At 37.8% G+C, this 15682-nt stretch overlaps 1 protein-coding gene across 1 annotated transcript in view; it reads right to left on the bottom strand.

Moving 5' to 3' along the window:
* The window catches only part of MMP16 (matrix metallopeptidase 16), a 388312-nt gene that overhangs the window by 107656 nt on the left and 264974 nt on the right, over positions 1-15682 (bottom strand). Inside the window, exons 5-6 of the mRNA XM_004011852.6 lie at positions 4487-4648; positions 2010-2221 (exon numbers count right to left, since the gene is read on the bottom strand). Of these exons, the coding sequence (XP_004011901.1) occupies positions 2010-2221; positions 4487-4648 (374 nt within the window). The remainder of the gene's footprint in view (positions 1-2009; positions 2222-4486; positions 4649-15682) is intronic.

The raw sequence follows: 15682 nt of genomic DNA, 5'->3' as shown, positions 1-15682 counted from the left end.
ACCTGTCAGGGAAGCCCTGGGTCCCTAGTAAGCTACCCTGGGCTGCATATTCATCATAGGAAATAGGAGATGAGCATGAAAATTATAAACAAGATATCTCCTACAGAATTCATTCTTAGAAATAGAGCAGGGCCTAGTGAAAGAAACTGAATTCAGACAGAGTTTAGAAACTGTCCAGCAGAGAGTTTTGATTAAGAAATCCAAGGTACCATGAGAGTTTAGAGAAGCAGGCCTTATTATATATATATGTATGTGTATATATGTATATATATATATATATATATATATATATATATATATATATATACTTGCTTTGACATTGAAAATAGTGGCCACTGCATTTTATTTGAGAGTTGGCCTATGTACTTTCAGCTCATTCCTGATGTCAAGAACCAGCGGTTATTCAAGAGCACTCACTAAGCTCTCACAGTGTGCAGAGCATAAGGTTGGTAAAAATGATCATTAGACATGGAGAGACCCATCTCTTCTGAGACTGGCAATCTAATTAGACAGATAAGAAGAATGAAATGAATGTACTCAGAGTCAATTTCATATCATATTCTCAGATAAAGTTGACACTTCAGTGATATCACCATGATATCAAGGAATAACACTTGGATGTGGAAATTCTTCCAAAGCAGTGAAATCAGAATCTTTCAGTTGTCATCTGGTATCTTGTAAAATAAGAAAGTTATTGCATTTTCTGTTCATTTCAACTAGTTACTGCGGGCTTAGCCACAATGAGTAATGAGTAAGCTTTTTTACTTTACTCCTTGAATCTAAATTTATTATCCTACTTAAATTAAGTAAGAGATATCTAACTGAGCATTGTTGGACATTTATAAAATTAAAAAATCTATTCATGTGTTTGAACAAAAGCATTGATTTATTTTTTTTTCCTGGAAATTATGATGCTTCTGAGCATCTTACAGCAAATCCAAATCTTAGTTTTAAATAAAGGAAATAAAGTACTTTGCCTATTAAAATTATATGAAATCTATATTTTTAAAGTATGGCCTCTGGTAGATAGGATATTCTGTGTAAGTAGGACAACATTTCATTATTTATTGATTCACACCTACTTAAAAAAAAGAGCACATTATTTTATTTTTAAATGAATGGTATTTGAATTTTAAAATAGCTACATATTACCAATACGATTCATTTAAAAATAAAATAATGTGCTCTTTTTTTTTTATACTGATGTCAACATAAAACTTACATTTTTCATTAATCTTTCAGAATGATTTGCAAACATTGAGGGAAAAGTATTTTTCAGTATTATACTACAGTCAGTTTTTAGTATAATGTAATTTACTTTGATACATTGCTTTTTAAAGTTATTGCTGGAGAATTCAATGTCACTGAAATGCACATTTAGCAAAATGTAAAATTAGTTTTAGTTTGTAGCATTTAAAAAAATAATGTAAATTAGGTAGCTAAAAATGCCTGACTTAAAAAAAAAAACAGCAACATGTATATGTAAAATCAAAATTACCGTCTCAGAGAGGAGATTTAACTTAAATGGCTACTAGTAGACCCTGAGCAAAATGAAATGATCAATACTTCTCTTTAAAAAAGCAGTGTTGTAATCATCAAGTGAAATTATAAGGATCTCATAAAGATGTGCAAACCAAAGATAGAGTAGCAGCAGTGCGCCTGGAAGTGGCTAAGCTCCCAAGCAAATCATCTCTATTAGTTCCTATTCATGATTGAAATTACAGTTTTTTTATCTGTTCATAACATGCAGCATTTTTTAGCCTCACATTTCTAAGCATTTTTGCTTTTGCTGACATAAATGCATTCCACAAATAGAATGGTACGAGAATCTTCTGCTAGACATTTAAGCCCATTTGTGCATTTCTTTTCAAGATACTTTCTTTGAACCTTCTAACTGTGAAAGGCCTGGGAAGGTGGTGTTAGAATGAACGAGAACTCATTTTCTAAAGCGACACTGTAGACACTTGATCTACCATTAAAAAAAAAAAAAAAAAGTCACAGCTTCCTACCTTGAAAACAAACATCTCACGGCGAAGAATAGCTAGAGTGTTAAAGTTCCCATCGCAGATGTTGGGTTTGGCTCCAGGATACGAAGGTCTGCCCGTGGGAGGCCGCGGAGGTTTGGGCCGGTCGTTTTTCCTTGGGTCAGCGGGAGGAACAGAGCGGTGTGGGGGCACCGTTGGTAGAGGTCTTGTTGGTGGAGGAATCTTGTCAGGTGGACCTTTTGAAAATATGAAGCCAGCACTTGGCTCAGTTAAAATTGGAAGAGTGCTAGAAAAAACGCTACAGAGGACAGTCACTCATCAGTGAAGGGTTCTAAGTGAGCTAAGAGGTCTTTAAGATTGTATATTTACTGAAATAACAAACCATTTTACCCAACAAACTGTTGCCAAGTCCATCAGAGACTGCCTTTATCATGCTGAATTCTAGATTCAAGTAACTAGGCCTTCTTTGTTAATTTTTAATGATTTAGTTTTAAATAGCTTCACCACAGTCCTTATTGGATAGGCTGCTTTGAAATCTTTTTCAGAAGTAGGTGGTATATTAATAATAAATAAATTAAAATGAATACTGGAACCCTGCATGTAAACGCTACTAAAGTCAATCCTAGATTTTGAAAGATGATTCTGAGCAAATATTTCTAAACATTCAACAAATCAAAGTTTATTCTATCCTACGTACCTAACTGTATTTTATAACCTTTTCTTGACTTTCATTATTTTTTTCTAATGAAATGTTTTAACAAATTGCTAGTGTTTCATTTGAATACTAAATCTAAAACGCCTATTGATTAAAACACTACGAGGTAAAATATTAATGTGAAGTAGTATTTCTAAAAGGAGGTTTCTGAATCAAGCTAAAGTTTATACATGTAATTTGGTACAGATGTAAAGCATCATTCCTCAAGGGATTTATGTTTTAAGAAAGAAATACAGAGCTGTTCACACTTAATATTTAGATATGGAAAGAATACTCTTTTGCAGACCTTCAGTCTAGACTACTAACTCATGAGGTCATGAGAAAGAGCCTCCTTTCAGTTAACTACTTCAGCAGAATGTCTGATGACACACACATAGGCCGAGGCTAGCTCATTCAACATAGAGGCTATTTAGTTTTGAGTTCAAGACATTTGTTTTCTCAATATCCCCCCAAAAAAGAACAGCAACAAAAATTGACTTTTTCCCCCTCAAACTTATTTTAACCCTGAGAGAATTCTCACCACTTTGAAGTTGAAAAACTAATACGTGAAAAACAAATTAGTGAATTTAAACTATGATACTTGAAAAACATAAATTATACTTTCTGAATACTGAATATTAATATACATACAGCACACATTTACCTTTGTATTGTAAAATGAAAGCTTCATTTTATCAATTTAGTAAAGCATATTCTCTACATGTAAATTATAAATGTCAAGTTCTTAACAGTTAAATTTTGTGTGAAATACATGTCTTTATAAAAGTCAATGGCCATGTTGAGGGAGTTAGGATTTAAATATGTATAATAGTCTCTCTTCCTTTTGTCTTAATTTGCATTCATTGACTGAACCCCATAAATGAAAAAAAATTTTACTCTACTAGAAATTCATTTTGAATTACATGTGAAGAAGACTCTTGAGAGTGCTTTGGACTGCAAGGAGGTCCAATCAGTCCATACTAAAGGAGATCAGTCCTGGGTGTTCGTTGCAAGGACTGATGCTAAAGCTGAAACTCCAGTACTTTGGCCACCTCATGTGAAGAGTTGACTCATTGGAAAAGACTGTGATGCTGGGAGGGATTGGGGGCAGGAGGAGAAGGGGACGGCCGAGGATGAGATGGCTGGATGGCATCACCAACTCGAAGGATGTGAGTCTGAGCAAACTCCGGGAGTTGGTGATGGACAGGGAGCCCTGGCATGCTGAGATTCATGGGGTCGCAAAGAGTCGGACACAACTGATCAACTGAACTGAACTGATGTGTTAGTAAACTAAGCCATTTGTTATTTTTTACTCTTAGTCAATAACTACATGCTTTTGAGTTTATTCTGTTACATCCATTACACAAGATTATTTTCAGCATTTTCAAAAGTGGTTTGTTAGGATCTAACATCAAATATCAGTGAGAATCAATCTGTCAGCTTTTATCAAAGTGTCAGTCTCTTCTAGGAAAGTCTTCTAACTCACTGTGTTTATTGGTTATATTAACTTATTACATATTACCTGAATTTTAAATACTAAAGTTTATCACATCTTTACTATAATTTCAGGTTTCAATTAACTCAGTAAGGAAAGTTTATCAGTGCCTAAGCTTTCCCATAATTTGCACAAATATCTACGATTGGTGCCAACCAGACTTGACTGATAGAAGACTTTTGCCAATAGATCAGATTTTCATTCAATATTTTTCTAATACAACACTTAGAGCATCTATCTCAAAAAAGACAACACAGAAGGAATTCTATACTTCACTACTGAGTTCATCAAACTGAATCGGTGGTGACCTACCGTATATCTTCTGGATGCCCTGTAAGTCATCACTGGGCAGTTTGAAGTTGTCGGTCTCCATGTACTGGTAAAAAGGGGCCATGATGGCAGTAGGGTCGTTGGAGTGTTCCAGCCCCAGAGCATGTCCCAGTTCATGAACTGCCACAAGAAATAAGTCATTTCCTGTGCAAATGAGAAGAAAAGGCATCACTGTAACTAAAATCCAAGTATAGAATTGACAAGGACAATTGGTATTACCAAAATTTTACCCAAGGAAAATAAGAGAAATTCTTTAGTTCAACGATCAGTGTGATTTTTATCACTGCATGACCTTTGGGTAAAATCCAACATGTTATTTTTAAAAGGGGGTGATTGGTGGTGAGGAGGTGATGAAAATGAAGTTACAAAAACTTAGAAACTTCAAGAGGAATAAAGAGCAAAAGTTGAAGAGAGAACAGTAGCATCAGAAATTGCTACTGCTGCTGTTGAAATATCCTAGAAAACAGGAGATATACTATATCTCACTTATGTGATCTTCATATTGGACATAATTCTAACAATAGCTCAGCAAAAAATACAAGGTACAATCCCTACTTTTACACAAATGAGTAGATTAAGGCATAGGGGGTGACAAATTTTTTCAACAATAGTAAATCTTTGCATTTACATAGCTGTGTCTAGAACTCAGGTTATTATAATTCCTAGAATATGGCTTATCTTTCTTACCAGCCTAGAATATAGGAATATAGGAGTGTAAAATAAAAGTCATAGGGCAGCAGTCATAAAAACTAGGAATCTAGTCTTAGCTCTGCAAATACAAATTCTAATCAATTAATGCATGATCTGAACAAAATATATTTATCTTAGAACTCTCAGAGACAGTTAATTTGACTTTGTGTAATCAGACCCCTGCCGATGGCCTCTACATGCTGTCCACTCTTGGATCATCATAAGTCAGCACCTGAGAACAGAGCCAGTCCTTCATGGATATTTGTTCATTCCAAAAATTTAATTGAACCACATGAGTATCAATGAATGGGGGCTGTTATTCTTCCAAGAGTTATGTTTCTAAGTGATAAGTTTAACATAGCTGAACATAAAATGCAGTTTTAGGCGGTTGACTTATTACAAATGCTAAAGATTTCAGTGAACTTCCTGAGTCTCACTTTAGGGAACATTCCTTTCCAACTACTTTTCAATGTAATCACTGTGGTAATTACTTGCAGAGGGCTATTTTTTTAAACATGAAAACCGGGTGCATAACCAGTAGTTTTTTTTATTCCATTCTGGAGTACTCTGTCAGAGGGAAGGGATGAAACCATGGGGCTGACTGCACACAGAAAGGAGCCATTCAAACATTTCTGGGACTTACCTGAGTTTCAGAGAATATCTGTTTAAATACCAGTGGGGAACAAATTAGAGAGGCTTAAAAAGAAATAGAAGTTAAAAGAAAAATAATATAATATGCATTATCTATAATACAAATGTTGACTACCTTTATTAAGTTTAAAAAGTTTACTGACTCTGCTCTGGGCCTTTTGACCTGTGAGAAAACCTGTATTTTCTCACTTAATTCCCACAGTTCTCCAGTCACTATAATCATGTCCACTTAAAAAATTAGAAAAAAAGGCTTAGAGACATGAAATACAATTTGCAAGTTCATGTAGTAAGACATAGGTGGATTTCTGTCCTCAAAACATTACATTTTAATGGGGGAGACCAGAGAGAAACATGATAGAAAAGTAAAATAAACAGGATGTTACATAGTGAAAAATTAGACTGATAAATAATAAGGCAGAGAAAGAATAAAGTCAGAGAGGAAATGGAGCCTAGAATATACAGGGAATTTTAGAGAACAGTAATGGTTTTGCTTTCTAGGCTGACTGCAGTGGGGATCACTGAAAGGTTTTGAGCTGAGGAGGGACATAATCTGACTTCCATTTTGACAGGATCATTCTGGAAATTACTTATGATAATCAAATGCAGTGGGCAAGGGGCTCGGCATGATTAAATCTCTGATGTTAGTGTATTAATTCAGGCAAAGATACTAGTGACCTGGCCCAAAGGGGGTATAATGAAGGTATACAGAAGCAGCAAAATTCTTGGTACATTTTGAAACAAGAATCACATAGCTTCTTAAAAGACAAAATGCAAGGTGTGAGAAAAGAAAAAAGTCAAAGATAACACCATGTCTTTTGACATCAGCAACTTAAGAATGAAGATACCATTCAATGAATGGACAAAACACTAGGAAACCTATCATTTGTTGCCTTGCTTTTTTGTTTGGTGGAGGTGAGAAGTGGATAGCCTTACCAGGAGCTCGTTCTTTGAGTGTTAAAAATGGCCATGGAAAAGTTTTAGAGATTCAAATAAATAAGGGAGTGATTTTTGCCTTGCCAGGGTATTTATCTCATGTAAGGAAGGAAGTGATTACATTATGGGATAAAGGATTGTAGCAAGATATGGTGATACAATTAAGATCATCTCTTAAATGATGTTGTGAAAGGATATTTGGTGTCATGAGGCTAGTAAGAGTGAGCTGGAGAGATACTCTGTGGCAGTCATAATAGAGATCAGAAATTGAGATTTGTAAGAGCAAGATCAAGGATATACCTATGGGAGTGAGTCTCTGAGTTAGAGTGGAATACAAACTCATTGGATGGGAGATCCAATAACTTAGAGGGCTGAACACTGGAAAAATTTATCTACCTGACCATTGAGATCACCAAGAATTAAAATAAATGTGGTATTTAGCAGGGGCAGGAAAGAGTAGGACAAATTGAGAAAGTAGCATTGACATATATACATGTCATGTGTAAAACAGATAACTAGCAAGAAGCTGCTGTATAACACAGTGAGCCCAGTCTAGCACTCTATGACGACCGAGAGGGCTGGAATTTAATTATGACTGATTTGCACTGTTGTACGGCAGAAGCCAACACAGCCTTGTAATTATCCTCCAATTAAAAATTAACTGATATCGGAGGGAATAGGATCAAACTGGGAGATAAAGTCGTCAAGGATTCGGGAGAACAATGTGGGTGCTGGTAGGTGACTACAACAAGGGGAGACACGGATGGAACAGTCCAACAACATCAGTCACAGCTTGACGTTTCTATGGAGGAGACTGGGAGCATGATCCTGAAGTGGCGTTAAAAAGAAAAGACAAGGGTCATAGCTCACATCCTGCAGTAAAAGGAATGTGGGGGAGAAAACAGCTAACATTTTGAAGGAATGGAGAGACTAAGTTTAGTTACCAAAAGAATCTAAAGGGAACATTTTCAAAATAAGTTGATTATTATCAAAGAGGTTTTGCTGACAATGGACTTGGAACATCTCTGGAGTGAACAGCTTCAGCAGAGAGAAGGAAGGAAACGAAGGCAGAAATGGCAATGTACAAATCATAAGAGAATGAGAGTCCCAGGGGTAAGGGCTGGCCTGTGCTTCCTGTGGGAACAGATAAAAATGGGAGGAGAGGGCCTGGAAATAATCCTCGTGATGCAAAGGTATCAAACAAAAGAGATCACTATTACTTTAAGAATACATTTAAAGGAATAAAGAATATGGCCAAAGCAGGGAGTGAAACTTCAGGGGGTATACAGGAGGAAAATGTATAATGGGAGAAAGGACAGCTTCCTGCACCCACCTTTGCTTCAGTTTTTGTTATTTTTCCTCTGCCTACAAGATACTTCCACATTCTTCAGCAAGATAGCCAAGATCTTTTATCCATATTCCTTTCTCCTCCTTTACAACATTACTTCCTATTTCTTTTCCTTCTGTTACCCTCTTTCTAGTTATACAAGTATGTGCTTGCTCAGCCCTGAAGGCAAATGCATGAACTGTCTTCCTCCTAGAATTGAAACACACCTTCCTTTGTTTGGTGTGTTAAAGTTTAGTGAAGTGAAAGTCTCTCAGTCATGTCCAGCTCTTTGTGACCCCATGGACTATACAGTCCATGGAATTCTCCAGGCCAGACTGGAGTGGGTAGCCTTTCCCTTCTCCAGGGGATCTTCCCAACCCAGGAATTGAACTCAGGTTTCCCGCATTGCACGTGGATTCTTTGACCAGCTGAGCCACAAGGGAAGCCCTCTGGCTGTGCTGGATGCATATCAAGCTGATTTGGTTTGAGTGCTCAAATGTTACCTTCTCTGTAAGTCCTTCCCCGAAGGGGTACAATTACCACGTGCTCTCTTTTTGCTCCCATAACCCATTGTGCATCACCTTATCATAAAACCCAGTAGCATTTTATTGTCATCATCTCTTAGCAGGTCTTCCCAGTGAATTTTGAACTCTTTAAAGACCGAACTTGTGCACCATATATCTCCGTGCCCTCAGTTCAAAGACATTGTCTGACATCTACCAGATGATTAATCATTAAATGAAGTCACTCAGTCTTGTCCGACTCTTTGTGACCCTGGGGACTGCAGCCCACCAGGCTCCTCTGTCCATGGGATTCTCCAGGCAAGAATACTGGAGTGGGTTGCCACCAGGGAAGGGCAGACGCAGGCAGACGCTTTAAGGTTAAAGCGTGTGCCTGCGTCTGCCTGGAATGGGGGAGACCTGGGTTCGATCCCTGGGTCAGGAAGATCCCCTAGAGAAGGAAATGGCAACCCACTCCAGTACTCTTGCGTGGAGAATCCCACGGAGGGAGGAGCTTGGCTGGATATAGTCCATGGGGTCGCAAAGAGTCAGACACGACTGTTAAATGAGCTGAATGAGTAAATGAGTTTGCAGGAAGTGGAGGACTAATTAGAATTTGAATAGTAAAGAACACAATGTCATTTCCACCTAAATATAGTTCAGATTTTTTTCTTCCTCCCACAAACTTTATTGAAGTACAAATGACAAAATTGCAAAATATTTAAATTGCACATTGTGGTAGTTTGATATATGTTTACATCATGAAAGGATTCTCCTCAGTGAGTTAATAAACGCATCCATTACCAGCTTTCTTTCTTTGTGGTGAGAACTCTCATCAAATTGCAGTGATAAAATTCAGTATCATTAACTATAGTCACCATGCTATACATTAGATCCTTAGAAATTATTCATCTTATAACTGAAAGTCTGTACTCCTTTAACGTTTTTCTGCCTGCCCACTCCCCAGTTGTTTTTCAGACTATCATGGGTGGAAAGAGAAAGAAATGAGGTGAGAAAAACTGAGGAGACCACTTCTCTTATATGGCATCAGACAGTGGAACTAAAATACGTGAGCACTCAATAAATGTCACTAAGTTGCTCAAAAAGTGCCAGAAGATAGTTGTGTTTGAAGTAATGAAAAAGGCTATGATCTATAGGAAATTGTTGGAGAGTGCAGAACAAGGTTGCTTTTGTAAAATATTTTAGAGGAGGAATTATAATGATTGGAGGGGCCAAGGACTGAGAGTGGGATATTCACAGTGTTTGGAGAGTGGAAAATCAAAAGGCACAGGAGGGCAGATTTACTGGAAAGCAGGACTTTGAAAGATTACATTTTGAGTTAAAATTAAAAAAAAAAATACGATGAAACATGCTTTTGTGGATCATCCAGCAAGCATGCGCTAGTCGTGGGCAGAGATGACAGAAAGAAGGCAGTCATTTAATTAGAGACGTAGGAACCACAGGAGTGTTTGTGAGTAGATAATATACGGAGAAGGCTTCAGATTGTGTCTCAGAGGACACTCACAGGTGAGAGGAAGTAGGGAGGAAATGAATCACAGGTATTTTACATGTCAGACGTCTAATACCAACTCTGGAATGACCACCTTTGTGTTTTTATATCAGAGATATATTCATTAAGATACAAATCTAATATTGATGAGATACTGCAACCACAAATAAGGTCCAAAGTGGTAGGACAGGTGTATGCTCAGCATCTGTGCATACTCATGCCCAGGAAATACATTAAAGGGTCTTTTAGGAAGCATTACTACCAATAAAGCTAGGAAAGGTGATGGAATTCCAGCTGAGCTATTCAAAATACTAAAAGTTAACATTGCCAAAGTGCTGCACTGAATACGTTTGCAAGTGTGGGAAACCCAGCAATGGCCACAGGACTGGAAAAGTTCAGTTTTTTGTCTCAATTCCAAAGAAGGGTAAGGCTTAAGAATGTTCAAACTACTGGACAATTGTGTTCACTTCCTATGCTAGTAAGGGTATGCTCAAAATCCTTCAAGTTAGGCTTCAGCAGTACTTGAATTGAGAACTTCCAGATGTATAAGCTAGGTTTAGAAAAGGCATAGGAACCAGAGCTCAAATTGCCAACATTCTTTGGAACATAGAGAAACCAAGAAAATTTCAGAAAAACATCTACTTCTGATTCATTGACTATGTGGAAGGCTTTGACCATGTGGATCACAACAAACTAAAAATTCTGAAAGAGATGGGAATACCAGACCACCCTACCCATCTCCTGAGAACCTTGTAGGCAGGCCAAGATGCAACAGTTAGAACCTTACATGGAACAACTGACTGGTTCAGAATTAGGAGTATATCAAGGCTGTATACTGTCACCCTGTTTATTTAACTTATATGCAGAATACATCATGTGAAATGCTGGGTTGGATTAGTTACAAGCTGGAGTCAGGATTGCTGGGAGAAATAACAACAACCTCAAATATGAACATGATACCACTCTAATGGCAGAAAGCAAAGAGGAACTAAAGAGCCTCTTGATGAGGGTGAAGGAGGAAAGTGAAAAAGCTGGATTAAAACTCAATGTTAAAAAAACTAAGATCATGATATCTGAAACCATCACTTCTTGGCAAATAGAGGGGTGGAAAAGTGGAAGCATTGACAAATTTTCTCTTCTCAGGCTCAAAACTCAATACGGATGGTGACTGCAACCATGAAATTAAAAGACACTTGCTTCTTGGAAGGAAGGCTATGACAAACCTAGGCAGCATATTGAAAAGCAAAGACATCACTTTGGCAACAAAGGTCCATATAGTCAAAGCTGTGGTCTTTCCAATAGTCATGTATAGATGTGAGAGTTGGACCAAAAAGAAGGTTGAGTGCCGAAGAATTAATGCTTTTGAACTGTGGTGTTGCAAATGATTCCTGAGAGTCCCTTGGACAACGAGAACAAACCAGTGAATCCTAAGTGACGCCAACCATTAATACTCATTGGAAGGACTGATGCTGAAGCTCCAATGCTTTGATCTGATGGTAAGAGCCAACTCATCGGAAAGGACCCTGATTCTGGGAAAGACTGAAGGCAGGAGAAGAACGAGGTAGAGGATGAGACGGTTGGACAGCATCACTGACTCAGTTCATGCACATGAACTTGGGTGAACTCTGAGAGATGGTGAGAGACAGGGAGGCCTGGCATGCTGCAGTCCATGGGGTTGGTGGGGAGAGAAGAAATTAGCCAAGATGGCATCTCGAGGCTCTCTCGCCCCACATTTTGTAAATAATGACTATATAACAGCTGAGATTGCTTATAGCACTGCGTGTGCACAGCGCGAGGTACTCACTTCGTCATGGGCTGCTTTATGCAATACTCCTGTACGAGCGTCACCGTGAAAGCCCCGGCTGCTGCTGCGCCGGGACTACACTGGAGCAGCAACATGGTTATGCTCTATGAGGTTATGTTACGGCTCCATTATGGCTTGGTTATGGTTATGTTGTGGCTGCTGCTATGGCGGCTGTGCCAGCCAGGAGACAAGAAATGTGTCTGCAGTTCCTACAGCTTCTCACATCTTCTTCCAGCCTCTTCACTCACGCCTTGCCTACTCTGGGCTCAAGGAACAGCGTGCACAGTGTGAACAGCAAGACAGACAGGATGAGAAGCAGTACAGGTTCACCAAGAGTCGGATACAACTTCACAACTGAACAACAAGAACTATGCAAACTGCAAAGAAGCTGCAAAGTGGTAGGACAGGTGTGTGCTTAGGGTCTGGGCATACTCATGCCTACAAACTGCACGTAAATTTGGCTGGAATGTGCTATCAGTGCGATAAAAGTGAGAGACGTTTTTATCAAAAACAGACCTCATGACAAAACAGGAATCCATCAAGCTTGCACTGGACCAACAAAACAAGGCTGTGGAACCAAGAGCAGAAGACAAAATGGTTTGCACTCAAGGCTCCCAAGATGCTATGGTGACCTCCAGGCTTGGCCAGATGATAGCACTGGTTTGGAAAATACCTTTAGACTCTCCTGCCCTTTTATCAAAACAGATACAACTTCTTTGTCAGAAAGTCCCAATGTGATCTTACAGGGATTATGTCTTGTCTTTATTCTTCAAAAGGGAATAAATCCAACCTTCATAACCTTCCTCCTGTGTATTATGTCCCCTTCCCTAGGAAAAAAGTAACCTGCACTTTGTTCTTAGATAAATATGTAGGAATTCATTCTTTCCCTCTTGGTCAGATAAATATCACTGTTAGCCATGTATCAAACTTTTGGACCTTGTTGAATTAACAAGTACTTCAAATCTCTCATAGAAAACAGTGTTTTATTCACTTTTTTTTTTCCTTTCAGCTAGTAAGAGAATGAAAAAACCACAAAAAGTAAGACAAAGTGATAACAGCAAAAATCATATTTCATATATCTATTCACAGATTAATCCAATTCTTCTAAGCATCTTTCCTAAGAGTGGAGTCATTCCTTGTTTAAGAAATAAAGTAAGGCTTTAGAAGAAAATTAATAGGCTTAGGACGTGAACCCATGACCTATTGAGTTTGCCACAGCACTTTTAATCAGAAATACTGGCTAAACGCTCCAAGTAATTACCATCCTTCAGATGACTGGCAATAATATAATTAAAACTTACTGAAGATTCATAATAGTTTAAAAGGGTAAGTTGTTAAGTAAAGTACCAGTTGGTAGTTTGAATTGTACTTGGAACAAAAGTTTCTGGCCCATGATGAATTTTAGACAATTTAAATGCACCAGACCTTTCGCCTAATGATGAAAATAATAACTGCTTCTGTAACTTATCATTAATTTACATGATTCAAGACTCTCAATTGCAATATGCCTTGATCTTATCAACATGCAGGAGACAAAGGAGAAATCAGCTTATTGGCTCTTAATACAGAAATAGTACTTGCTTCTTTTGTAAGATTTTGAGATTTGAGTGTGTTGCTTTCAATTGAATCCCTAATCTTCTTCACTTCGTATACTCCAATATAATTTCAGGATACTGAACTGTATATTATCAAATATAATGCATTATTTAAAATTTCCTTGTCATACTTATGTCTTTGTATTTCATTCTAAACTTTTTCAACCCTCCATTCATTTCCATTTGCAACTCCTTCTGCTAAAAGCGTATCTTGAATATCAAAAATGACTATACAATATTTCATATGTAAAAACTGTTATATGTAATCATGACATTCATAATCCTATAAATATTAAAACATCAGCCTCACTAAATCAATCTGTTTTTGCCCTTACCTTTGAGTGTCCCAGTCCCTCCAGAGGCAATCACTAACTTGAATTTTAAATTTCTCAATCTCCTGCTTATAGTTAATCAAATATGTGTTTTTAAATAAATTATAGTTTTATAAATGCAGTATCATTCTGTATGTCGTCTTCTGAAACTTTCTGAAGGTCTGCATTTGTTTTTCTAATATATTTTTGTTTACCTCTGTCAGTCTTAAAAAATTTTTTAACCCTTCAAAACAAAATTGAGAAACACCTCTGTGTCCATCTCCCCAGGTACATTTAGTTTCTCTGTCTCTATGTATCCTTGGCCTTTTGCACATAACTTGATTGTAACACGTATCATAATTTCCCTGACAGCTTCTGATGCATGGAAATACTTAATATTTACTTGTAGGTAAAATGACTGGGAACATATTTGAGCAAATTCATAATTTCTATTTAAGTATGTAATTTAAAAATACTCAAGTCCATGTCTAGAAACGAAACTCTGAAATCATCATGAAATCTCTGATTAGTGGTAGTTACCTCAGTGCCTAATAGATAAATAGGATGGGCCTCCTTAAACTTCTGTCCTCTGAAACTATCCACACACTGGTTTTGCCAGTTGAGCAGCTAAAGAAATATGTGGGAGTCAAATCTCCAAGGTGGCCCACATGACTTCTACCCTCCTGATATTTCATTATATGTACTTGCTGGAGTAGAATATGGTAGAAGTGATGGTATGCGATCTCCAAGGTTAGGTCATAATATTCATTAGGACTTCCTTCTTGGTTATTTCTCTCTGGAAAAATAGTTCCCATGTCCTATAAACAGCTCTCTATGCAGAGGAGTATAGGTAGAGAACCAAAGCTTCCTACCAAAGAGCTACATGAGTAAGCTTGGAAGTAGATTTTACAGCCTCTTCAGATAACTGCAGACACAACCAATAATTTCACTACACATGTGCATGTACCTTGAATCAAAACCACCCAGTTTAACTGCTCTTGGATACTTTACCTGCCCCCGCTCCACCAAACTGTATGAGATAATAAGTGTGTTGTTTTAAGTTGCTAAGGTTTGGGGTGACTTATTTTTTATGCAGTAACAGATAAATAATATGGGACATTTAAGCACTCTAATTCCTCACTATGTAGTTAGGATTAGCAGATAGGAAAGAAAAGTTAAAAAAAAAAAAACTGGGTAGAAAAAGAAGCTACTCTGAAGCATCTGAGTATTTGTACAATAATCCATATATATATATATGTATATATATATAAAGTGTCTTAAATATTGTCCAGTCCAATTATCTCTACATAAACTGAAAGGTTTGGTGATAATTCTAACTAAATTTGAGAAAAATCTGTGACTGCAAACTTTCACAGATAAAAGTATCAGCTATTTTGCTGCCTCGTATGTTTTTGTCCAATATATAAGACCTGTTTGGTTGCCCCTTTATTTCTACTCTCTTGGCGCCTCTCTGAAGAGAGGGCCTCTTTCTTGATGGTGGTTTAGCCGCTAACTCATGTCCGAGTCTTGAGACCCCCCAGGAACTGCAGCCCGCCAGGCTCCTTTGTCCATGGGACTCTCCAGGCATGAATACTGGAGTGGGTTGCCATTTCCTTCACCAAGGGAACTTCCCCACTCAGGAATTGAGCCTGCGTCTCCTGCGCTGCAGGCAGGCTCTTTCCCAACTGAGCTATGAGGGCCTCTTCCTTGCTAACCAGTAAAACCTGGGGTCCCTGCTGAGGAGCCAGAAGAGTCTGGGAGACATGTGAAAAAATAACAAGAATAACATGCTATGTGTTGACCACTTATTACGAACTAGAAGTATGTCACTGAGTTTGTCATCGAAACCTCATGACT

This window comes from Ovis aries, chromosome 9 (genome assembly GCF_016772045.2).
Source record: "Ovis aries strain OAR_USU_Benz2616 breed Rambouillet chromosome 9, ARS-UI_Ramb_v3.0, whole genome shotgun sequence".
NCBI lineage: Eukaryota > Metazoa > Chordata > Mammalia > Artiodactyla > Bovidae > Ovis > Ovis aries.
This window is presented reverse-complemented; position numbering and strand designations above follow the sequence as displayed.